Consider the following 26,829-nt stretch of genomic DNA (forward strand, 5'->3'; position numbering starts at 1 on the left):
GATTCAATGCAGTGTTCTGAAAATTTCAGTCCCCAGGCAAAGCAACTCCTTTAAACAATCTCAACTCTATTCTGGCGGGATCAAATCTAGGGATGGAAAAGGTCCTGCCCATTCAATCCTTGGCTTCAGATGAGGCTGCCAAAAGGGGTGCCAGTTACAAAGGAAGCTTCATGATGTGAAGACCTGTCTATTAGGACCTGGACTGAGACCATTAATTCATTTCATATAGGCCATTGAACCACTTAGTAACTTTCAGGTAAGGGAAATCTAGTCTGGATTCTAACCTGTAGTAAAGAAATGAAAAGCTCTGTATCTTACTGATAATTCACCAAGTCATGCAGACCTTTCTGTTCACACCCACCCCACCCAACTTGATGTTTGCAGTCACCAGACACTGGGCATGTAAATAGCAAAGTTGAAGATATGTTGGAGTAGAAATAGGGAATGGAAGGGCCCAGTAAGGACACAGATAGACATCTGGAATTTTTGGGCAAAGGAATGGAACTTTATTCATTCCATGAGAGCATAACCTCTCATAAGGTGACCTGTCTAGCAGCAGTAAAAAGGGAGAAGGCAATAGGTGGTGCTCCCTGTCACATGCCTTCTTTTTTTCATGCTCAAATCCAGAGCATCACATTCCCAAAGCTTAACAGCCGTTTAAGAGCAAGGCCCTCTCAGCACCTGACTTACTTCCAAGCTGTATCATGGCCTGCAACACAGGCCAACCTAATACCTAGGAAGCTACCTGGCCTCATAGGATGGCTCAGGCTTCCTGTGAATCTAACCCCCTTTCCTGGGATGCCTCAGGAAGAGGTGAGGTGGGGACTTCCTCAACACCTCCCAATCTCTGTGTGGTTTTCATGGAATCAAGCACCAATCCATATCTATCCCACTGAAAAGGGGGACCTGACATCCCCGTTGCCTAAAATTGTAATCCCATAAAACCAAGCAAAATCTGTGTTGATGTGTCAGCAAAAGGTACAACACAAATCCTCTGCATAATTCCTCAAAAAGTACCCGTGCCATCTATTCCATGTTGGTACCTTCTAATTTCCAACATTGATTTATTTATTTTTTTACCTAATTCCAGTGTTTTATTCTCAAATGTTTACATTTTTTTTAAAACTGTGGCTGTGGTTTGGGGGACCTTTTCAAAAGGTTGGGTGTTGCTAGTGAATGGCATTTTTGTACTCTTTAAAATGTACAGATTAATGTTGCTTTCCATGTATGCATGCTAGAAGAAAATCTTTGTTCTCTAGGTACTACAATAATGGGCACCATATAAGTACCTAAGGTAGATAGAGCAGGAGTTTTCAATCTGTGGGCTTGGGACCCACACTGATCCCCCGTTGTTTGCCCTGGGAAACTGGCTGGCCACATGTCTGTCCTTTCTCCTTGTTTCCAGCCAAGAACAACAGAACATGTGGAGGAGACACTGAAAAGCAAATGTAAACTGTGTAATTCTGCAGAATGGACAAAACCCTTATGCTACATACAGCTAAAAATACACTAATGCTTTCAGAAACTTGCTTTAGCGTAACAGAATTAGTAGCTGTCACCAGGATGGCGTGCTATTGTAAATGGAAAGGGAAGTCAGTCATTTAACAGAGGGTGGAAAGGGTGAGATGCAAGTCCACAAGACTGAATTAGGAAGTGGTCATTCCATGAAAACATTTAAGAAGCCCCTATTTTAGAGAACATTCATCAAATATGTTTGACCTTGGGGCACATGAACTGGCCAAGAAGCTGTTACTCAGCTAAATGGAAGCATTTCTCCACTTGGGCTCATCAACACAATTTGTCTCTGAACTCCATTGGAATCCCTGATATCTTAGAGTATCTACTTACCCGTAAGTCTTTGGATCTTGCGTTCAGTTCCCTGCAGGTTCATTTAGCAGCAATTAGCACTTTCCATCCTCCAGTGGATAACTGTATGATCTTGACACACCCTGTCACAACTATATTTTTGAAGGGGATTTCTCAGAACCTTTCCACCAGTGGTGAAGTTTGTATCTCAGTAGGATCTCAGTTTTGTTCTATGATCTTTCACTAAACTCCCTTTGAGTTGCTGACTACATGCTCTATGACATGTCTGTGCATGGAGGTGACCTTTCTGATAGCTATAACATCGGCAACAAGAGTCAGTGAACTGGGAGTACTTATGGTTGGCCCACCTTCTATAAAGAAAAGGTATCGCTACACCTCCACGCCAGAGTCATACCCAGGGTAGTTTTTGTATTTCATAAGAGTCAAGTCATCCAATTACTTGTATTTTTTTCCTAAACCACATGCCTTGGAAGAAGAGAGAAGACTGCATTCTCTGGACTTCCAGAGGGCTTTGGCCTTTTATCTGCAAAGAACAAAGGAGATTAGAAGACACCTAAACTATTTGTTTCCATAGCAGAATGATCAAGAGGTTAATATATATCCACACAGAGATTTTTCTAAATGGATCTTGGGATGGATGGATCACCTTTTGTTACCAACTAGTTGGCATCTTCCCAACCATCCCCAAAGGGATAAAGGCTCATTCCACCGGGGGGCAAGCTACTTCAGCTGCATCTCTGAGAGACATACTCAGACTAGAATACGTAGGGCAGCTACTTGGCGCTCATACTTTCATAAAACATTATACCATGGTACATTCTTAACTGTGGATACAGCTGTGGGGACAGCAGTGCTACATTCAGCTATCACTTCTGTTTCCTTGCACTCACCCCCCGTTTGACAACTACTTGTTAATTTCTCACATCCGAAATACACATCACAACCATCGCTCAAAGAAGAAATGGAGGTTACTGAACTGTAAGTGGAAGTTCTTTGAGATGTGTGGTCCCTATCTATATTCCACTACCCTCCCTCTGTCCCCTCTGCTGTGGATTGGGTACACTGCAGTAAGAATGGGAAACTGGAAAGATTTTGGCCAGCACCAACCTTTATGCCCTCAGTTGGGAGCATGAGGAGAGCTAAGACATGTTGTACAGACCAATGGACATTGCTTGAAAGAAATTCTGGACTCGGGCATGTGGTGCTCATGTGTATCCATGTGTGGAATACTGATACGGACCACACATCTTGAAGAACCTCCATTTTACAGGTAAGTAACCTCCATTTCCATGGGCAAATGCCCACCCTTACACAATGCTTTCACTTCCAGGTGTGAGTTTCTGGTTTTTATCCCCTACAGTCAGAAAGACTTGAAAGTGAGACAGTGAGGGTTCTCTCCTCCCCCCTCCCCATTAAATCTGAAACCCTAAGTATAAGTACAGTTTTTTCTTTTAATTATCACAAATTTAGATTACTTGTTCTTTTTTAGACTTTGGCTTCTTTTCGCTAAATCATTATAGCATCACTTTTGCAATGCAGTAACTACTGGCACATTGCTAAATCCATTATAAACCGTCTCCTTTAGAGATTTATGACTTGCCTATTTGAAATTTCACTGAGTTGGAACTTTGAATGTGAATTGTCAGACCTGTTGGGAATTTGACCTGTCTCTTTGTTTCTTCAGATCTGTTTGCAAAGTTCATGTTTCATGTGATTCTCTGAGGACTGTTTAGGGAAAAAACAATGCTTCCCCTTGCCGCCTCTTTAAAACACTCACATACTCTGTCTCCTAGGTTACTTGAGTATAGATTGAATTTCTCTCAAATTATCTTGGCTCTCATCTTTTATCTTTCCTATTTATCTTTACTCTCATATTATCTTCCTCAATATCTCGATATGCACTATATCGTATTTTTGCCATTTTCCATGACACATTTTCCCCCTGTGCCCAGTTATGTTTCTGTGGAATTATCTTATGTATCTTATCAAGCATTTATCTTTTTATATGGATTTATAGGAGAGTGAAACATCAGTTTGTCTGGGATTGCCCATTCTGGGATTTTTCTGTTCTAGTGATGGGTGTGTAAATGGATAAGTGAGGAGTTGTTATTGTTCAGTGTGAAAATATTCTTAAAGGACAGTTGTCTGTCCTCCCATGCAGTAAGCAGAATGGCATCTGCTACTGTTTGTGAACATTCATGCATATATTTTATACATCAGATCCTGTAAACCCTTATTCTAGTGACTGTTCTTTACTAGAGAAGGTAAAATATTAGCAGCAGACAAATTAAGTGACTTGTCCCTGTATCAGTTAGTTAATTATTCACAAACAGCATTGGATATCTGTGTATTATCTTGTTCAAAATGATTCAACTAATGGCTTATACAAACATATGGGTTTTTTGTGAACTGTACCATAACTATTGATTCATGTATTAGGTGTTAATAATATGCTCGTATTAGCTACCTTTGTCACATGAGGTTTTGTTTGTGGCTACCTGACTGGATGGCTCCTGAACCCGCAAATAGCTTTCAGGATGCCAGCATTAAGATTTCCAGCATAAATACTGATGCAAATACACGTTTTCACAAGTATTGTGCAAATATGTGTGCCCACAAGTACTTACAATAATTATCAAAAAAAGAAAAGAAGTACTGGTGGCACCTTAGAGACTAACAAATTTAAGCATAAGCTTTCGTGAGCTACAGCTCAATTATCCTTTTCTGTTAACATTTCAGGAAATGCAAACACCATTTTTTCATGAATGTCCTTGAAAATCATGTTGTCATGTTTTGGGGATCACCCGGATGATCACCTGCCCTGTAACTCTGGGTGCCTTAATGCAATGCAACTATGGCTCAGAGCTCTCGCATGGGTAGCCAGCCTACAGACATAAAGGTCTCCCCATGGCTTCCACCCACTTAGTTACTCCTTTCAAGATGACCTCAATAGCCCTTCTGGTCCTGAGTCTTCCCAGATCTTTCCCTTAAATTCTTAACTACCAGTCACTCTGACTTTTCCCTTCTGGTTCATCACCCTAAAGGAGTAAAACTTGCCCCCCAGTTATCAGTCCACTTGGGGCTTCACACTCCACCAGGACAGCACAACAGAGACCTGTTTGGAGTAAAAATAAACAAAAAGGTTCTGTAATAGAAAGATCACAGATTCATAGATGAAATAGTAAGAAAAGCAAACACTTACAAGTTACACAGACTGCAACCATAAAGACGCAATCTCAGTCTTCACACTTCTATATAAGCTAAGTTCCCTTCTCTAATACAAGTTACCCATTGCCTCCTAATAGTTTTCCAGTGTGCCCTCTGTCGTAGTGGTATCCAGTGTTTCATGGACAGTACCCCACTTAGATGCTGGCTCTCTGTTTCTGGGTAACCTTCTCACATAATAAACCCCTTCTCTTTTAACAGGATTTGCAATTTTTTTTTCTTTCTCTGGGACTATGGTTACACAGAGAGGGGGAAACTGCCGCTTTCCTTAGTTTTTCAAGACTGGGTTTTTCTTTTCAGTTTCTGTCTTTCCATTAACGTTAATGGTCCATCATTGCCTTTCCCTTAGTTGTACAATGCTAGGTGCTTGGAGTTATTTTCCTGTAAACAGTTAGCCTGGCAGGTGCCCCTCCCTGCCTGATTGCTTCCCCAGGTTGGTGTGAGGTGGAGCTGTAGTTGCACCATGATTACAATTACAATTTTCTACACATATGTACATGCATATGTTTATAAGCATAAACCGTATACCCATCTTCTGGTGACCATCAAGGTCAGACCATCACAAGTTTTCATAAAAGACCTTTCTTAATGTATGTTTATACACAATAACACGGTATACAACCAGTTGACCCAGATGCACATTCTTTGGGGTTCAGACCCCCTGTTTTCCCCTCGGGGTGTCTGGACCATGATTGTCATACACACAAAAAGGAGATTGGCAATCGGTTTTTGACCATCTCTTGTCCTTGCTTATGCATATAGGCCCAATGTTTTCAATGATTAAAGGGCTGGGGATCAGACTCTGAGGCCCTGATCTTGCAAACACTAAACTTAACTTTGCTGGGGCTACTCATTAGGGTCCAAGTTTGTAATTATTGGTATCTTTTAATTATGAATTAAATATTTAAAAAAAGCCTAATTAGCTGTCCTGTATAACCCTGTAATAGTAAATAATGAGCTACTTTGATGTGTCTTTCTGCATGCGATGAAGGGAGAAGCAATTTTTAGGGTAAGAGTAAAAGTTTAATTTTTCAAGTTTCCAAGGTGATGTTATAAATAGTAAGTACAACCAAAAAACCCAAAACCAAATCCTTGGATTGTGTGTTTTTCTAAAATGTTAATAGGTAGCTACTGAATGCACACAAACTTCTTTTAAAATATTTTTTTCCATGCCTATGCGCTACATCTATAATACTTGTACCACTGACTCACTTTGTAGCCCTGGACCAGTATCTTCTCTTGTCACAGGTTTGTTTTCTTTAAATGACTATCACTGATCCTAACATACTTCACAGAGTTCTTTTGTGGATTGTTTGTGCAGGGCTTTGCATATATAAGTTTTAATTGCTAAGTATTATTATAAAAATTGTAACCAGTTGCCCATGCAGCCTTCAATTGAATTTCGTTGCTTAGTTGAAGTAGAATGCCAATTGTTCTTAAGTGGTTTGTTGGATTTAGGTTGCTTATAATGCACATTATATAGCATGTCCAATCATCCACTGTTTTCTGGAGTATGATGGGGCTGTGTTATGGATGAAGTTGCAGCCTAAACACAGGTTTCAGAGTAGCAGCCGTGTTAGTCTGTATTTGCAAAAAGAAAAGGAGGACTTGTGGCACCTTAGAGACTAACATATTTATTTGAGCATAAGCACGGAATTTCCTTGCTTTGATTGGTTTAAATACTCTAGATTAACCCTTAATGGTCTGTACACATTGTTATTCTAGGGGGATTAGACATTCTGATTTTGTTTACACCAATGGGAATGATATGATTAATTTTTCTGCATAGCAAGCTGAAATGTGTACACTATCTTGTATTTCATGATATGTTTCTTAAATTATGTCGTAAAGGACAAAGAGTAAAATCCTGTTCCTATTGAAGTCAATGGGTGTTTTGCCATTATTATTTGTATTACTTTAGTGCTTAGGAGTCCCAGTCATGAACCAGGATCCCATTGTGCTAGGCACTGTACAGAACAAAGAGAGTCCCTGCCCTGAAGAACTTAATCACTGAGAGTTTTGCTGTTGAAGCCAGTAGGGTCAGGATTTCACCCAGAGTGCATTAATGTTTGAGAATGTCTGGATTCAGAATTTCTGCAACCCTCTTCCCAGGCTGACGCTCTTCCTCTTCCCTAAGTTTGTGTGTTAATTGTTTGCAAAGTTTAAAGATACAAGGGCTGAAGTTTTCTCCTACGCCAGAAGGAGTACTTAGGCAGTGAACAGTGATGGGTTTATCTATAGCAGTCAGTGGAACCCTTTGTAGGAGTTCCTAACCTTCAAAGGGTTGAGGGATTTTCTATGCAAATTCCTACCTTGGACTTAGATCATTTCTTTTTTATTTTAAAGCTGACAGTCCTGTCAAGCTGTCTCTGCTTTTAAGGACTGCTGTTCAGACAGCGCAGCTTATCCTGGCTGTCCTTTCAACAAGACTAGACAGATATTTTAGGTTTCTTGGAGGCCTTTTGAAATACTCCAGCTTTGACAGAGCATTTTACAAGCTTCCTGTTCTCCTCCTCTGCCTCTTCCTCTTTTAAGCTGGAGAGCTTTTAATACAACCCTTACTTTATTGGAAAAGCAGTGTTCCGGCTAATTCCCCTTATCATATTTCTCAAAAGGGTTTTATTTTTTATTCCTACCTGGATCATATTTTAATAAGAACAGACATGTGGCAGCCAACTCTCCTGTTCTTTAATGAGCGATGCTCTCTACTGTCCATCCACTGATGAATTATAAATCATTAAAAGAGCACCCTGGTAACCACTCAGCATGCATCATCTGGGTGTCATTTTAATGCATTGTTCAGCAAGACTGTACATGTTGTAAGAGCACATATGAGCACTATGGCAACAAGAATTGGAGATTTTTGAGGGCTACATGTTGTTCAGTGCAGCAATATTTTCATCCATGTGGCACGTAATGCCAATAGCCAACATTATGTTTGGCCAGGTGCCACGTGAGACAATTACCAATATTTTTGCTAAGAAAAATATTTCTTTACTCTCTAATCAAGATCTGATCTGCCAGTACCAGTTCTTCTCTTTTCTGATGGTGGAAAGAATGCAGGTTTCTGGATGCACAGACTTGCAGGGGGTTGCTTTACATACCAGAGGTGCCACTGCTTAGAAACTTTGACCTTTAGCCTATTAAGCCTTATCCACATTCACTGTTCAGGAAATGTTTTGCTGTTGCACTACTGTTAGTGTAGCATTAACATTGGTGTAGGCAAATGTAGTTGAGGATATGACTAAGCTCCCATCTACATAGCCAAAACTGAGTTTAACTTCTATTATATCATAGCTAGGTTACATCATGGTTTGGCTAGCCTGTGTAGAATGGACCAAACTATATTGGAACCATATTATAGAACTGTTACAGCCATGGGTGAAATCTTTTCCCCACGGTAGTCAGTGGCAAAACTTGGCCTTTACAAGGCTGCAGCAAATTTCTGTAACTGTTTTTGGTCCTATCGACACAGGCAAGACCAAACTGCCATAAAAAAACATGGTCAGGACATTATCAAGTTACCATGTGATCCTCCAACTTAGTAGTTTTGCAGTAGATGGACTATTAGCCTAGATCTCCATTCTTACTAAAGCACAGTTACCACAAAATCTAGCCCCATTCACACAACCAACCATCCTGTTTGGTAACGGTCTTTAATGATCGTTGTCAAATTTGTTGGTTATATCTATGTAGATGGGACCCTAACATTCTAGTTTGTGACTTTTCTTCGCGCAGCAGTAGTGCAAGTCTTCTAAATAGATTTTGAGCGTGGTTTGTTTCAGTAACATGTTTAATGATGTCTTTGAAACCATTTTCAAAGTGAGTTCAGCTGAGCTGTCGTAGTACTTTTGAAGACCCTCCAAAATGTCCAGTCTAGAGTGGGTAACAACTCATAGAAGTTAAATTTGCTCTGAGAAATAATATTTTGCAAAATCTCCATGCCGGCAGCTAGCCATCCTTCCCAGATGTAACAGTCATGGAGAGTGAGGGCTTATCTACATTATGGGAGTTACTGTGGCATAGCTCAACACAGCGTGGTGTAGATATCATAATAAGTCAATCTAAGCTACGTTGACTCCAGCTACGTTATTCACATAGCTGGAGTTACGTAACTTAGGTTGAGTTAAACCCATGGGGTAGACCTGCCCTAAGTTTTATGTGTAGACCTGACCTGGGGAGAGAAGGAAAATCTCAATGAAAGATTGTTTGGGGAGGTAGGAGATGACTGTTGAACTTTTGTTTGAAGTAATAATGGCTTTTCAATAGATGCTGTAGGATAGCGTGTCCTCCCTTTAGAAAGAAAATTGTACTTCTATTGGCAAAACTTATTTTCTTCTGTAGAGGCCTTGTGTGTGTGTGTGTGTGTGTGTGTGTGTGTGTGTGTGTGTGTGTGAAACAGTGTTGTGACTAATGGGGAAGTTGGGAGATCTGGGGTCTGTACTTGTCTCTGGCATAGGCTTCATGCATGGCTTTCAGCAAATCACTTAACTTCTGTGCCTTAATTTACTCATCTGTAAAATGGAGGAAAATGATCCTTCCTTACCTCCTGGGGGAGAGTGGGGCGGGCAGGGGATGTTGGGAGGCTTAATTTATTAATGTTTATCAAGCATTCTGAAATCAATGAATAGAAGGTTATATATAAAGTACATATTGGTTTTCATGATTTCCAATCTCTCCTGTTCAAAAATATTCACTTATACATTCAATTCTGGATATTCACAGCACCTACTTACTGAAAAGCCATTGTCCTTGCAGGTGTAGAATAATTATTATATAGCAAAGGAATTGTCATCCAGAACAAATTCAGCTTTCCCTAGTGCAAATATAATATCAGAGAGTGACTGTGCCAGGCCTTACCATTAATTCAGTTTCCTAATGGTCTGCTGCTTCAGATTTACGCTTAATTCAATGCACATAAGTGTGTTGTAGGACCTGAATTTTACAAGCATCTGAGTACAGCAGGGAAGGCTCTATCAATAACAGAAAGATTGGTTAGCTATTAGCTGAAGATTTTGGACATTGTATCCTAGTAATTGTTAATCTGGGAGCATTGACTGAAAATGTGAAATTAATGTATTTTAAAGTATTTGCTTAACTATGCAAAACAGATTTACATGGCTTCTGGACAATTTAATTTAAAAAAATCCCTTTAGCTCTTTACTTTTTCTGTTCTTGTCAGATTTCACATTATTTGTCATCAGAGAGCTAAACATTGATGGGTAGGATATTTTTAATATGTGATTTAGTTGAGTGAATAAGATGATGTATGTGTGATAACATTGTATAGTTTAGGAGGAAATCATTCCCATGTTCTTTGGAAATACAGATACTATGGATATAAAACTGAGAAAAAGAAAAATGGTAGGGAAAGGAGCGGAGGAAACAGAAATCAGTACCATGTGCGCTCTGCATAGGATCTGGAGTAAGATAATATATTTTTGTTTAAGGGTGATGGAATAGTGCGTTGAATGGAGTAAATGTAGATTTGAAAAAAACTATCATTGTCCTAATTATAAAGAAACTACATTTATGTACTTTGCTTTTGGGGGTAGTTTTATTGCTTGGGTCACACTTCATATTAAGGGTACATAAGCTTTTTGGGCCATGGATTGTCTTTTTTTTATTCTGTGTTGTGGTGTTCTTTTTGTTTTTGTTTTGTTTTTTGTTTTTTTTTACAGTGCCCAGTATAAAGGGATACCGGTCCAAGGCGACCGTGATACAAATAATAATCCGTTCCGTTCAGAGAAATTTGGGGCCCCAGTACATCATTTGCACATTTCATTTAAAACTATGGGTTTGAGGAGGTTTATTTAATTTTTTTTTTCTCTTTTGTCTCTGGTGAGGCTCAAAATGCACAGCAGCTCCACGAGAGGATCCAATCTTCTAGTATGGATGCCAAGTTAGAAGCACTGAAAGACTTAGCCAGTTACTCACGGGATGTTACATTTGCCCAGGAATTTATAAATCTAGATGGTATCTCTCTCCTAACGCAGATGGTTGAAAGTGGCACAGAGTAAGTATTTTGCTTGAACTGTAACATTTGTTTTCACCACTTTTGTGTCTCACTCTCTCTCGTACACACTATTTTAGCTTGAAATATTAGTAAACACTCCTCACTTTCTAAAACTAAATGAACATAAGAAAATGAAAAGCAGTATCTGAACGGTCCTCTGCTACTAAAACAATATCTCTGCAATCACGTGAAACCTTGTAAAAATGTGTTGTTTTCCCAGAGGGAAAAGGAAATCTTAGGAAGTCACAAGTCACTTCTGTGCCACAAAGCCCAGGAACATGGTCTTCATTGCCCCGAAATAACAAGCTTAATTTGTTAAACTTTTGATCCCCAGGTTCCTGTTAAATAGTGACAAATAATAACTGTTTTTTTAAATTTCTACTTTTTGATACAGTGTAAAAAAAAATCCACTTCCTTTTGTTTTCTTTAATTTTATGTTTTTAATTTTAGTTTCATTTTTGATGGGATTTTCAAAGATTTTTACAAGTCAATAGGATTTAGGTACCTGACTCTCTTTCACTCTTTTGGAAAATGTCAGCCATTTTTACCAGTGTGAAGTGGCCTTATCCTGTTCCATTAAAGTAACCGAGAGTTCTGTTCACTTCCATGGGCATAGGATTGAGAAAGTTATTGGAAGTTTGTGCAAAATAGACCCCCCACCAGTTGGTGCATCACACTGTTAAGTAGTACTTTAATAGTTTCTGTTTGCAACAGCTTTTGAGATCCTTGGATGAAAGGTGCTGTTTAGAGATAGTGATTTGCTGTCACTCTATCAGATACCATGAAGGGCACCTATGTGGATATTTTAGATTACTGCTTGCAATCCAGCTAGTGATACAAAGGGTTTGATTCTGCACTCCCTCACAACACTTTTATGCTGCATAAGGACTTGTCTATATTAGAGATTTACGCACTGATGTACATGCAGTAGAACAAACCCTAGGGTGATCTAGACACACAAACTGTACTGGTTTAATTAAAATAACTTTTCAATAATTTTTTGTTAAATTGGCTAATATTGCTTCAGCATTTGTTGGTTAGTGACCAAATTAAGCTAAATCAATATAAGCCAGGTTTAAATTGATTTGTGTCCTCACATACTCTTAGTTAAATAAACTCAAGTGTGTGTATATACAGTCTTTAAGGTGCCACAAGTACTCCTGTTCTATATGCAGGTTGTATGCAATGTTATTGCAGCTGTGCTGGTCCCAGGATATTAGAGAGAGAAGGTGGGTGAGGTAATATCTTTTATTGGACCAAGTTCTGTTGGTGAGAGAGACAAGCTTTCAAGCTTACACAGAACTCTGTGTAATCTTGAAAGCTTGTCTCTCTCACCAGCAGAAGTTGGCCCAATTCAAGATATTACCTCATCTACCTTGTCTCTGTATGTAGGCTGGGCATTTGTGTAGATCTACTACACCAATATAAAAAGTGGCTTCCATTGACAGGGCTTTCAAACAGGGATAAGCTGCGCTAGTACAAGCCGCTCTTTTGCTGGTGCATTATGTCTACACTAGAGGTTTGCAACAGGGTAGCTATATCAATGCAGGTACACTGGTGCAAAATATCCAGTGTAGGCAAACCCTAAAACTGTTGTGCCAGAGCAGAGAATCAGGACCAAAGACTTTCCAATGGATTCACATGTTGATGACTTATAACTGCTCACTGTATTTTTCCTCCTTGTTTAGCTCATCAGAGCCTCTGCAATTTGCAGTGGTGACTGGAGTGATTGCAGTCTGATTTTGTTTTTAAAGTTTGGTTAGGTGAGAGTAATTGTGGAGCAAGGACATCTGCACTGCACAGTGCATCTTGTTCAAGTTTTATACTGTGTCCTTTTATTCAGTAAACCCTCGGTAAGCTCATGCCTAATAGCCACAAGGATAGAAAACTTAATTTAGAGTTTTGGTGAAAATGGAAAGGACAAATTCTGAACCTAACACACACATGCACTCTTTCTCCTGGGCTCTCTCACGCTCTGCTGTTCTGCTTTAATCTTGACCGTCTTGATCTTTTTTGTGAGTCTGATGATCGGTCTTCACTGCAGAGTTAACTTGAGTTGCATATTCTTGAGTTAGCCTAGCTTGAGTGAGAGCAGCCTCACTTCAAAATCACACTTGAGGTGCCATGTCCATGCTAGTGCAGCTCTCACTTGCGCGTGGCACTAAGACTTCTTGGAATATGTTCCCAGTGAATTGTGGGAGACCTTGTTTGGGGGAAGTATGGGAAGGCATTGGAGGTCTGGTGTTGCTCAAGTAAAGCTCGTTTGCATCCACACTATAGCATAGTTGTGCTAGCAGCTGAGGAGTTATGCTAACTTGAGTTTTAGACTGTATTCCCTGATGGCTCAGCCAGCTCTAGTTTAAAGCACCACCATATTAGAGTTAATGTTTTGTGTGTGGATGAGACTCAAGTTAGAGGCAACGCTCAAGTTATACCTCAAGCTAATTTTGGGCTAGTCTACACTGGCAACGTTAAAGTGCTGCAGCGCTTTAACGTGGCTTGTGTGGTCACGGCAGAGCGCTGGGAGAGAGCTCTCCCAGTGCTCTAAAAAACCCCACCTCCATAAGGGGTGTAGTGGCTCCTACCGCTGTGCACTGTCTACAATGGCACTTTACAGTGCTGAAACTTGCTGCGCTCAGGGGGGTGTTTTTTCACACCCCTAAGTGAGAAAGTTGCAGCGCTGTAAATTGCTAGTATAGACAAGCCCATCTGTGGTGAAGAAAAAGCCCTTGTTAACCTTCAGCGGACAGGCACAGTGAAGCTCTGAAGTTTATGCCACATTTGCCAGTGAGGAATCATGCACCATAGTTACAGCTGGCTTGTTTGTCTCTCATTCCATTCCTTCAGTGATAGTTATAATTCCCCATTTTACTGACTAGGACAGCGTTTCCCAAACTTTTTTGGCCATGGAACACCTGGTATATATTTATGGAACACTTATAATTTTATTTTGTAGTTGTTTGGTTTTCAATAAAAAAATGTGGTGTTTATGCTCAAATATATTTTATTTTATAAAACAAAGCAAAAATACAAATTTAAAATAACTTGAACTAACAATTTCTAACTGGAAAGTGCATATAAAGTAGTAGAAAAATCAAGTGGAAGACCCTTTTTTTTTTTTAATTACGATTCTTTCATGGAACACCTATTCACATCATGCGGAACACCAGTGTTCCGCTGAACACAGTTTGGGAAACACTGGACTAGGATATCCCTGGATTTTCCAGGTAGCTGTACATGTCTTGCTACTAATCCGGTGTAATTTAAAATAAAAATCATTGACAGGAGTTATCAGTGTCTCCCACTTACATCCCACCTTGTTATTTACACTGCAGGTATACAGTACATTGGTTCAAGAAAATTAAAATGGCCATTTTGCTACATACTCTCTAATGAATGGAAACTGGATAGTAAACATTCAGGAGAGTTTTGTAACTTCCTGTATTTATTTATTTTTTTAAATTTCATATTGTATAGTTATCATATTTCTGCCAAGATATCCTACTTGACCACTACACCATTTGGAATAAAAGGGCCGTAGGAGCTGTGTGCGCTGAGATTAAAATATTTTAGCTAGCAGCGGTCTGATCATAGTGTGGACAGGGCCCTAATTAAGCTGCAAGTGTATCTGGTCAATACCAATATTTTTCATAGTAGCTGTGGAGTGGTAGCAAGTCTAGAAACTGCTTGTGTCCATCTTACTCAGGTTGATTGATGCAGCTGGCACAGTGCTTATGCTCCAGTAAGAATGCTCAGCTTTCTTCTCTTTCAGGCTTTCTGAGTATGCTGTATGTTTATTTTTACTAACCAAAATCAAGAAATTGGAAAGCGTTCTTGTATTTGCTTTGAGATGCAGATGGACTATAAAAGTGGGTACTTCAGAGCCCCCAAAACAAGTAAATGCTGATTACCAACACTAGGCATCCTGGTGTCGAATCATCTCTGGGATTTTGGGTCTATATACACAAAAAGGACTGCACACATGCATGCACAAGAAGTGACTTCAGACTCTTCATATGCTGGAGAAAGTTACTGGGTTTTTTTTAAAATGAGCTGTTTCCATCTAGTACACAGCATTTCTTAATAGGTTTATTACTATATTATCTTGCACAAGAAACCCAGGTTGTGCTTGGCCACAGAGGGATGTGCAGGTAGTTTCCTTGATCCTGATGAACAGGAATTAACATATAGGGTCAAGAGACTACTTGTTACTGTTCACCCTCAGGGAAAAAGACACTGAAAAGAGGGAAGGGAGGAAGCAAGACATGCAACAATTTCCTGCCCCCGCCTGGCTCTGAGCTGCCCTAATGGCTGGTGCAAAATGTGCACCCCATACTCAGGAAACAGAAGCAGAATTGTCTGAAAGACATTGTGCCTTAGCCAGGCAGAGTCTTCTTGTTGTGCCTTCTGGGGTGTGGTCTGCTCACCACAAACTCCCCCTCCCCCGGGCTACTATAGTCCATAATCTTGCCCAGAATCAGTATTTTAGCAAATAGCATGGGTGTTGCCAGTTCTCCTGCTTTATAATAAGTCTCATGATATTTAGTGTTCTTTTTTTTCCGAAAGCCCCAGCTCCTGGAATCAGCTTTCTTATTTTTTAAAAAAAGTTTAGCTCTTATAGATGCAGAGAAAAACTTTGAAAACATTAATCCTAAAGGCTGAAAAGTCAGAAGGCAAATAAAAAGAACGCTGCTTTTAATATGGCTTTTAAATACTGAGATTTTAAAATAAATCTCATGATTTTGGGGGCCAGATGTATGATTTTTGAATGCTTGCTGTTGGCAGTCCTGCCTTTGTGCTAGAAACAACTGTGTTAACAGCATAGTTCTAAAGCATTTTCCATTGCTATTGAGAACAGGGAGTGTTTCTAAATTGTACATAATAAAAATGACTATGCCAGGGAACATGCTCACAACATAGCTGTGTGGTAGGATAAGGTGACAGCTACTAAGTTTAATATATTGTTGCATCTAGGACCAGGTCTACTCTAGCAGCGCTTTGCTAATGTAGCTATACTGGCATATTATACTGGCAAAGAGCTCCTAGTGTGGATGTGGCTTGCTTGTGCTTTTGCCACTATAGTTTATTCCAGCCAGCACCCCCCTGCCCCCGCCAAGTGAAATAAGCTCTATCAGCAAAAACTTTTATCATGATATCATTGCATCTGCACTAGGGGCTCTTGCCAACACAGCTATGCCGGTCAAAGATCACACCCCTTACTGACATAGCTATGCCAGCTATACTTCGTCATGTAGACCTGGCCTGCATGAATAGGGACGTAATTGGTTTATGGGAAGGAAGAGGAGGAAAGTTGCTTCAACTTCTGTATTTGAAGAATTATGCCTTTTTGCTGTTGGAAATCACAAATGCAGCCAGAGCAGATTAATCTGAATTGATTTCTAAATTGTTATTCATGTTGTTGTGTTGTTTTTTTTAAAGAGAGAGAGAGAAATCTTCTAATGAACAAGTCAGACATACTCTTCATGCAGCTACAGCATTGGCAGCTATGTCACAATCATGCATGCATTGAGCACAAATTAAACAGATCATATTGTTCAAGACCTAATTTAGGGGAAGACCGTGCTAAAATTATACCTCTTAGCTCACTTTTCACATGGTATTATGTACAAGGCCAGTGGAAAACTATAAAATTATCAGTATGGAATTTTTCCTGTTCTTATCCTTGTTGGTGAATGATGATCCACAATGTGCCAGAAAAGACACCTGAGCCAAAGCAGCAAGTAAAAGTCTTACATTCTTTATAGAATCTGTCAGGTGACACACTTACAACATAGAAATCTCCAAACACAGTTAAAACACGTCTTGCAATATAAATGGGACCAAATCTTGTTTTAATCCTTAAAGCCCTCCAAAGTCCAAGTGAGAGCATGATTTGGTAACACATGGTTCAATCCCATCTAAACTGCCAGACGGAATCATGATTTGATTATGTTGTTTGACAACACTGGGGAAAAAAAGTGCTTTCTACACTGCTGGTCCATTATGCTCACAAAGGAAACCACAGCATCCCGCCTCTCCCCCCCGCCCCCAATGATGGGGATGTAGTAGTAGAAGAAAAGAAAATTTAAAAAGAGCCAAGTGCCCATTTTCCTTGTACAATTGCTACAAACCAGGGAAGTATTTTTGTCTGGATTGTTTTTTTCTTCCCAGGTCACTTCATGCTTGGAATTTTTCTTTTTTATTTCCTGGTGTCTTTCCAACCTAGGCATTGTATGCAACAGGAAAAGCCCACTTTAAAGAATGAGTCAGCAAAGAGCACATCCTTAAAAAAAGGGGCAGAAGGAAGAGCAGTGAAAATCTTTTCTATTAAATGCCTTGACTTCAGTGTAATTGTGTGCAGTGTAGTTGTAGCCACATGGATCCCAAGATAGACTTCAGTGTTGTTTTTTCTTACCTTGCCCATACTTAAAAACATTAGCATTTAAATAACCCTAGCTAAGTGTTCATATTCACACCTCGCTGAGGTGAATTGGAGGGGGAAGGTAGACGCTTTGTACTTTTGCTTTTGTTTTTTGGCAAGAGACAGATTTCTGTAAAACAGGGTAAAAAGGGAAACAGTGCAGTAGCTTTAAATTTCTGAACACTGCTCACAATGACAATAGAAAAATAGGCTGTTTCTTAGCATGAAAACTTAACATTTGAGGAAAATGATGAGACCAGTTTAAAATCACAGGATTTGCAGTTTTCCAGAAGCATGGCTGGTTGCTGTCTGTCTTTCCTTCTGTGATGCATGAAGACGTTTGGCTTTGATGAGTGGAAGCGCTGCTGCTATAGTAGTAAATTTTTTTTTTGCGAACATCAAATTATTACTTAGTTTGACCCCTGATCACAGTGTAATCAATTGTGAGTGTGATATTAAACAGGAATTGGTACAAACAAACCCCCCTACTTACTTAAATATTTTTCCTTGGTTTGGGGCTGCTAGGCAACAGTATTTCATGTTGCATAGGTATCTTGAGTATCATTTGTTTTGTATGTGGTTGAAGCTTTTTCCGGGAACTGGGATGTTGTGGCCACTAAAAACATCCTACCATATGTTTAAAAAAATGGTAAGAGTTAGCAGAGCGAGAAACATTTCTGAAATGCAGTTAATTATCCCCTTGATTTTAAACGGTGTGTGATGTCCAAAATGCAGATATCCTAATGTTATGCCTGAAAATCCAATGAGAGACTAAATTTGGTTTAGCAGATCCTTCATCTGTCCATAATCACAGGTTTCAGAGTAGCAGCCGTGTTAGTCTGTATTCGCAAAAAGAAAAGGAGTACTTGTGGCACCTTAGAGACTAACAAATTTATTAGAGCATAAGCTTTCGTGAGCTACAGCTCACTGTAGCTCACGAAAGCTTATGCTCTAATAAATTTGTTAGTCTCTAAGGTGCCACAAGTACTCCTTTTCTTTCATCTGTCCAGTAGCTGAACTTGCTGTATTGCCTACATGAGGGAACATTTAGGGAAAATGGAAATTTTTCACAACATTGTCTTTCCACAGAGTTGGAGCCGTACTGTAGATGAAGCTCCTAGACTTATGTCCCCTGCTTGGTGTGATTAACACAGTGTTGTTTAAACCTACTCTGAGGCGAGTATGTTTAGACACATAGTGTTTAAAAACACTGAGGGCTAGTGTATACTAGAAGCAGCTGTGCTGCTGTACCATGTCTGCTGAAGATGCTTTATGCCGACGTGAGAGGTCCCCCGTTGGCACAATAAAACCACCTCTGCGAGAAATGGTAGCAATGTTGGCAGGAGAAGCTCTCCTGCTGACATGGCACTGTCCATACTGGTGCTTAGGTTGGTGTAACTTATGTCGCACAGAGGGGTGGCTTATTCACATCCCTGAGCAACATAAATTGTACTAAAGAAAAGGAGTACTTGTGGAACCTTAGAGACTAACAAATTTATTTGAGCATAAGCTTTCGTGAGCTACAGCTCACTTCATTGGTGAGCTGTAGCTCACAAAAGCTTATTCTCAAATAAATTTGTTAGTCTCTAAGGTGCCACAAGTACTCCTTTTCTTTTTTGTGAATACATACTAACACGGCTGCTACTCTGAAACCATAAATTGTACTGACATAAGTGGTAGTGTGTACAAGCCCTGTCAGCCATGGGAGACGTGTCTGTTTTAGCCCTCTTGATATTGCTAACACCAATAGAGCTGCAATAGCATTACCCATGGTGTGAAATTTTCACAAAAACACCTTAGCGTAGATGAAGTATGCATGTGTCTTGTAGATTACCTTCGCTGAGGCCTGATCTACACTAAAGAGTTAGGTCAACCCAGCTGTGCTGTTCAGGGGTGTGAATTCACAGCCCTAAGCGACATAGTTAAACTGACCTAACCCCTGTGTAGACAGAGCCGACAGGAGAACCTCTCCCATTGGTGTAGGTAGTATCTATACTGAAGTGCTACAGCGGTAGAGCTGCAGTGTTTGAAGTGTAGAAAAGCACCCAGACTAGGACTCTTTTTTGATTCATAGGCAGCAATCTTACCACATGAGCCAAAAGGCAGTTGATCCAGTAGGAGTTGTGCTAAGTTTGTCTCAGCTGGAAGCTGCTCTTGGCATATATTACAATGCACTTTCAGCAAGAATTAAATTTGTGTGGGTTGGGGAATTCCAAATGGAACTGCTGTTTTTTTGGGATTCAGCCAGAAATTTATCACAAAGTTCCTTCGAGGCCAAACACTGAACATATTGTGGAAGCAGAATGTCTAAACCAGTAACCTTTCATTATTCGCTCTTTTACATTATGTTGTCATTCACTTTGAGTTTTTTTTTCCTTTATGGAAACTGATATGATAGATGGATAGATTTATCTGCTCATCAGTATACTATGAATCCTTCACAAATCAATTAATTTACCCTCACAACTCTCTGGTGAAGTATGAAGACAGTATTATTCCCATCCATTCCAGTGCAAGCAGCAAACAGCCCATTCCCAGAAAAGGCAAATATCAGGACCTCATCCCCTTCCTGATCGATAAGATCTTTGCCATATGTGACCTTATCAGTGATGACTCATTTGACCTGGTCTGCATTACAGAAACCTGGCTGACTGACAGTGTTGGCTCACCTCAGTTCTCCAGGATCCTCTGTACACCACAGGGCCATATCTAGGGAGGACAAACTTCTGAGTGCAGTAGCCATTCTCTTCCCTTCCCGGCTGAAAAGCAGGAAGGTTTCTCTCAAACAGGAATCCTACACTATAATGCCGTAGGTATGTCATAATAGTGCCATAGTGTAGATGCTTCCTACACCGACAGAAGGGTTTTCCAACACCACAGGAACGCTGCTTGCCCTGGCAATGGTAGCTAGGTCAACAGAAGCATTCTTCCTCAGTGTACCCACAGATTGTTAGGAAGTCCAAATTCAGAATTCTCTACAAACACTGAAAAATGAAAGCCTTCCCAGAGGAATTGATAGAGATGCTGTCTGATATGGTGATGAAGTTCACAAAACTAATTATTATGCTAGACTTCCAACATCCACATGGATGATACCTTTGATACAATAATCCAGAATCTTCTTTCTGACTCCTCCACGTTAGGCCAACCCTCCACAACCATGAGTTGCCACCAGAGATGCGTTCCATTAGAATGATGAAACTGGTGAACAGTAGGTGGAATCGTGTTGGGGAGAGAACTTTAATAGGAACAGCTTCCCAATGATGGCACTCACTCGCTCAACAGATGAGAATGACCCCTCACCACTTTCAGAATTAAACGCAAAACGCAATTGTCTTAACATCCATCCCCCCAAACACACAAACAAAATCCCAATATTTCAAGAAGGACCAGAAGGAAGAAAATCAAGAGAGACACTTGTTGTTTTTAAACAGTTGGAAGGTGCTCAGATACTGATGAGTTATATGAGTACCTAGAGAGATCTTATAAATGGAGAAGTGATACTCAGGGAAGTTTATGTCCCTTGCCCCAAGTCCCAAAGGAAGTCTGTAAAGTTGGTATCGGAGTCTAAATGCAGTGCCTTAGCCACAAGACCATGCTTCCTCTAGAACAGTAGTTCCCAAACCTTTTACTAAGGTGACACACCAACTGCATTTTGCCTTTTTTGGGGACCGATTGTTGCCCCTGATTCCCTCTCTCCCTTCCCCACTCCTCGTTTCCACCTCCCCAGCCCCCTGGTTCTTGCTTTCCCCACCCTCCCCCCCTCCTGCAGCCCCAGCCAGCCACTCTCTCCCAGCAGCCAGGCCATAATCCCTGCTGACCTCTGTTTGCTGGCTCCAGCTGCCTCCTCCAGGTTGCTGCTGCCCAAGGGAAGTGAGAATGGGATCTTGAGACACTTCCTTTACGCTGCTGCTGCCTGGGTCCCACTCTCTATGTGACTGCCCGGGGAAAAAAAAGAGTGCAGGTGGAGGGGAGTGCTGCTGGGACACGTGATCTTCCTAGACCCTTCCCGTGGCCAACAGGTGGAGCAGGACCAGCTATGTGGGAAACACTGCTCTAGGATGTAACTCTTTAATAAGAGTGTCTCAAAGTATTTCTCTGCAGTGTCCTGCTTTGGGCAGAGCATGAGCTATCTCAAGAAGGCACTCAATTTTCACTCTTCCCCCAAAGCCCGTTACCTGAGTGACTGAAATAGGGAAACCGCATGGAAGAGAAGTTATACATGAATGTTATGTAAATATCATGTTTTATATGTTGGACTTGTGAGATATACCATATATACTCGTTCATAAGCCTAATATTTTTGGTAAAAAAGTGACACATCAAAGAGCGGGGGTCGGTTTGTAAACAGGTCTACACCAAAATTTGATGATTTTAAACTCTATGAAATCATTGAATTGAATATCTAATACATTGTCATTTTGTTTACCTGGAGCATCTGCAGGCATGGAGCTTCTCAGTTCCGTGTGGCTGCAGTTTGCCATTCCCAGCCAATAGGAGTCGTGGAAAGTGCAGCGCCACTTCCCGCAGCGCCCATTGGCTGGGAATGGCAAACTGCGGCCACAGGGAGCTGAAGGGCTCTGTCCCTGTGAACACTCCAGGTAAACAAAACGTCCCGACCCCTCAGCGGCTTACCCTGATGGGCCAAGAGCCAAAGTTTGCCAACCCCTGAAATATAAGGTTGGCTTATGAAAGGGTCATACAGTTTTTACTATTTTTACCTATCCATCTTAGGGGGTCGGCTTATAAACAAACAGGCTAATGAATGAGTATATACAGTAATATAAAAATTGAATATGACAATCAATATACTGATGCACTATGTGTAGAACGTATAGCATACTGTTTATGTAGAGGAAGCATTCGCTTCCAAATTAGGATGTAGAAGAAGGAGAGGTACTCCTGCATTATTGCTGTGTATATCATCAAAGCTCCCCTTACTGAAGTTCCAAATATTATGGCAGACATGGAACTGGATAGTGTTTGGTTGAAGCAGTTAGGATGTTAGCATTCATCAGAAGACGTGGCAAAGTAGCAGATGACCACGGTCCCAATCCTGACCCAACTAACACCCCTTGCAACATAAATTTGACTTCACTGTATTTTTCTTTTTAATCAATAGTCTACAGAGTGTAAGTTTGGCACCATGTGAATAACTACTCCATTTCATCATAGAAAATTGCCTTCCTTATCCTAGAGGATTACTAGAATAAGTTGTGAATGCACTGTAAGGACAACAGAACTGGGTGACCAAGTACCTTGGACTAATTCAGACCTTGTGATATGGTATATCCATATACAAATGCTGGAGAACATTGTTATATCAACTCAAAGTTGCCCCCAAAGAAAGGATAGAAAGGATTAAAAAGACAGGGTAGTGAGATCTGCAAAAATCAAGAGTTTTCTATAACAGTTGGCATACAGGATTTGGGAATATAGCTGGGGTGAAGAAGGCGAATTTGCTCTTTGGATTCAGTGAGGATTTTTTTTTGGGAATGCCAATCTCACCATTCATAGCTTCTTTACCTTAGCTTGCTTAGTGGCATAATCAGCACTTCTGGAGTGGTTATTACTGGTTTGATGATTTGCAAATCATGATTAGTGGACCGTGACTTTGAAATGTTCCTTATTATCTTTTCCCTCTTCCCTCCACTTAATATTCAGCTTTCAGTTTCCTAAATATAGTAATATGATGCCATAATTTCTGGTTCACTAACGCTGCACAACATTGCATGTCTCTGAAAAAATAGGAAATGTCTAAACAAAACACTCTTGGCTGTGGTACATAAAGCACCCTCCACAAATAGGCACCAAGTGTTTTAGAAGTTGTTACAAGGATGGTGTTATCATGAAGGTTAGAAACCCCCTGATTCCAGACTTTTGGAATCTGAACCCATATGTATATTTTTTGCAGCTGTGGCCCCCTTTCCTCAAATGGGCTAGTCCAGCACTCAGGATCTTGATACCCATAAATTTAGGTGTGTGAAATTTGAACCTACATTTGAAGCACAGACTCACGTTTAGTCTCTGCCTGCATACTACAGTTATAAGTCAGGGAAACTGATTCCCATGTGACTTAAAGCTGTTGTGTAGACATGACCTCACCATGTCCTTGTAGCCATGTTTAAAAACTTAGGATGAAATGCTTGCCTGATTGAAGTCAATGGTAGTTTTGCTAATTACTTTAGCAGGGCCAGGATTTTGTCCTGGGCTGTTCAGGATTTCAACCCATCAATACCAAAATTTTTAGCCATGCCTTCTCCTCTGATTGAGTTTTGTTTGTAATGTAGACAGGGAGTAAAAGAAATGAGTTTTCTGAGAACTAACTTCATGTTATAGCAATCTTAAGACTTAGGATGTCTAAGTGTACACTTTTATTATCATGAACTCTTCTTATATCAAAGAAACAGTAATTTAGGCTGCCCAGGCACTTCTAATGAAAAGATAAATAGGATCAAAAGGATCTATGCTGAACTTATCCAAGGGAAGCAGTAGGGGCAAAAGACGTATCTGGCTTTAAGATTAGACTCGATAAGTTTATGGAGGACATGGTATGATGGGATAACATGATTTTGGCAATTAATTGATCTTTAAATATTCATGGTAAATATGCCCAACAGCCTGTGATGGGATGTTAGATGGGGTGGGATCTGAGTTACTACAGAGAATTCTTTCCTGTGTATCTGGCTGATGAATCTTGCACATATGCTCAGGGTTCAGCTGATCACCATATTTGGGGTCAGGAAGGAATTTTCCTCCAGGGCAGATTGGAAGAGGCCCTGGAGGTTTTTAGCCTTCCTCTGTAGCATGAGGCACGGGTCACTTACTGGAGGATTTTCTGCTCCTTGAAGTCTTTAAATCATGGTTTGAGGACTTCAGTAGCCAGACATAGGTGAGAGGTTTATCACAGGAGTGGGTGGGTGGGATTCTGTGGCTTGTATTGTGCAGGGGGTCAGACTAGATGATCATAATGGTCCCTTCTGACCTTAATATCTATGAATCTATGAAAAACTTATTTTTTCATTGGAAACTGTTTTGTTTGTTTGTTTGTTTCAAAAAGTATTCAGGCCAGATAGTTAAAAGATATTCTGAATTTACTAAAGCCTTTCCATCACCAAATATTGAACTATTTCCTTTCTGAATAAGTGCCAGTAATTTATTGCCTTTTATACTATGTGTGAATCCCTGAATGTTATTAAACTTGTACTTTTTTTGTATTAAAATGTATCTCCTCACGTGGAAGTTTTTAAATTTTACAGACGCTATCAGAAATTGCAGAAGATAATGAAGCCCTGGTAAGAACCTGATTGGATCATCATCTTGCACACTTCCTCTTCTTTTTGCATGATTGATTCCAGGCCTTCCTGCTAATTTTATATTTAAATACATCTGCATTTATTGATTCAACAGCTCTTCACCTCTATTTTCTGCTCTTTGATGTTACCTGTCAAAGATTCGTATGGTGTGTTTTTGCTTTGCTTGTGTAATGGATGCTTCTTTTCTATAACTACTAAACCTGTGGTGAGAGGGCTCTCACGGTTTCCTACAGCAAGACTGGTTTAATTTGAGCAAGCAACTTCCTTTTTGTTCTTTTTAAGTCTGTGGCTTGTGTGATTATTAATAGTCAGTGAGTACTTTTGCTTTTTGATGATGGTGGAAATTTAAGATTGATAATCATACCAGTTTGAATTTCTATTAGTTTCAAGTAATGATAAAACCAGTGGGATTTTGATAACAGCTTAAAGGAAAACTGCAACATAATATATGCTCTGGTTAAATGCTTATCTCAATCACATGTGTTGTCCCAATACTTCAAATGGGACTGTTTGTGTTTAAAGTAGGGCTCTCAATTAATTGCAGTTAACTCATGCAATTAACTCAAAAAAATTAATTGTGATTAAAAAAAATTAATCACAATTAATCACACCGTTAAACAATACAATACCTATTGAAAACTATTAAATATTTTGGATGTTTTTCTGCATTTTCAAATATATTGATTTCTATTACAACACAGAATGCAAAGTGTACAGTGCTCACTTTATATTATTATTTTGATTACAAATATTTGCACTGTAAAAAAACAAAGGAAATAGTATTTTTCAGTTCACGTCATACAAGTACTGTAGTGCAATCTCTTTATCATGAAGCGTAACTTACAAATGTAGATTTTTTTTTTACAAATGTACATACAATTCTCCACCAAGGAGTTCAGTCACAAATTTAATTAACACATTATTTTTTCAATGAGCATCATCAGCATGGAAGCATGTCCTCGAATGGTGGCTGAAGCATGAAGGGACATATGAATCTTTAGTGCATCTGGCATGTAAATATCTTGTGATGCCACCTACAACAATGCCATGCAAACACCTTTTCTCACTTTTAGGTGACATTGTAAACAAAAGCAGGCAGCATTATCTCCTGCAAATTGTAACCAAACTTGTTTGTCCTAAGTGATTGGCTGAACAAGAAGTAGGACTGAGTGGACTTGTAGGCTCTAAAGTTTTACATTATTTTATTTTTGAATGCAGTTATTTTTTGTACATAATTCAATATTTGTATATTCAACTTTTATGATAAAGAGATTGCACTACAGTACTTGTATTAGGTGAATTGAAAAATACTATTTTTGTTTTTTACATTGCAAATATTTGTAATCAAAAATAAATATTAAGTGAGCACTTTTCACTTTGTATCTGTATTGTAATTGAAATCAATATGTTTAAAAATGTAGAAAACATCCAAAAATATTTAAATAAATGGTTTAACAGCGTGATTAATCGTGATTAATTTTTTTAAATCGCGCAATTAGTAGCAATTATTTTTTTTAAATCACTTGACAGCTCTAGTTTAAAGTTAAGCACGTGCTTACATGCTTTGCTGAATCGTGGCCATAAAATATATTGTAATCATTATATTGGGCTACAAAATTAAAATGTCAAATATAGTTAAACAACCAAACAAAAGTCTAATCAATCACTTAGTCATGGATGTGCCACCTTGATAGTTTGGTGTAGTTTATCACACAGGAAATGCAGCTTACCATTGGAATGATGGTAAATCATGATGTCAAAGAAACTTCTAATACATCCATGGGTAAATCATTGCTAATTAAAACATTTTAAAGAAAATAAACCATGTAACAATGTAAAGAACTTATTTCTCATTCTAGTACAAAATGCCTTGATTCTTAACATGAAGACTGGATTCTAGAATGAAACAGATGAAATGTGAGAAGGCCTTAAAATTCCAGGAGCCACAACCATACTGAGGCATGATGTGTCTCATGCATGGGGATGTTTGGTGGTTCTCGCTTGTCTGAGAGTGAATGCTGCTG

At 39.6% G+C, this 26,829-nt stretch overlaps 1 protein-coding gene across 6 annotated transcripts in view; it reads left to right on the forward strand.

The window, feature by feature from the left end:
* Positions 1–26,829, forward strand: part of ELMO1 (engulfment and cell motility 1) — a 438,626-nt gene that overhangs the window by 123,169 nt on the left and 288,628 nt on the right. For all 6 annotated transcript variants that reach the window (XM_038391750.2, XM_043508739.1, XM_043508737.1 and 3 more), the window contains 2 exons: positions 10,899–11,068; positions 24,749–24,784. In XM_038391750.2, the coding sequence (XP_038247678.1) occupies positions 10,899–11,068; positions 24,749–24,784 (206 nt within the window). The remainder of the gene's footprint in view (positions 1–10,898; positions 11,069–24,748; positions 24,785–26,829) is intronic.

This window comes from Dermochelys coriacea, chromosome 2 (genome assembly GCF_009764565.3).
Source record: "Dermochelys coriacea isolate rDerCor1 chromosome 2, rDerCor1.pri.v4, whole genome shotgun sequence".
In the NCBI taxonomy this organism is placed as follows: Eukaryota; Metazoa; Chordata; order Testudines; family Dermochelyidae; genus Dermochelys; species Dermochelys coriacea.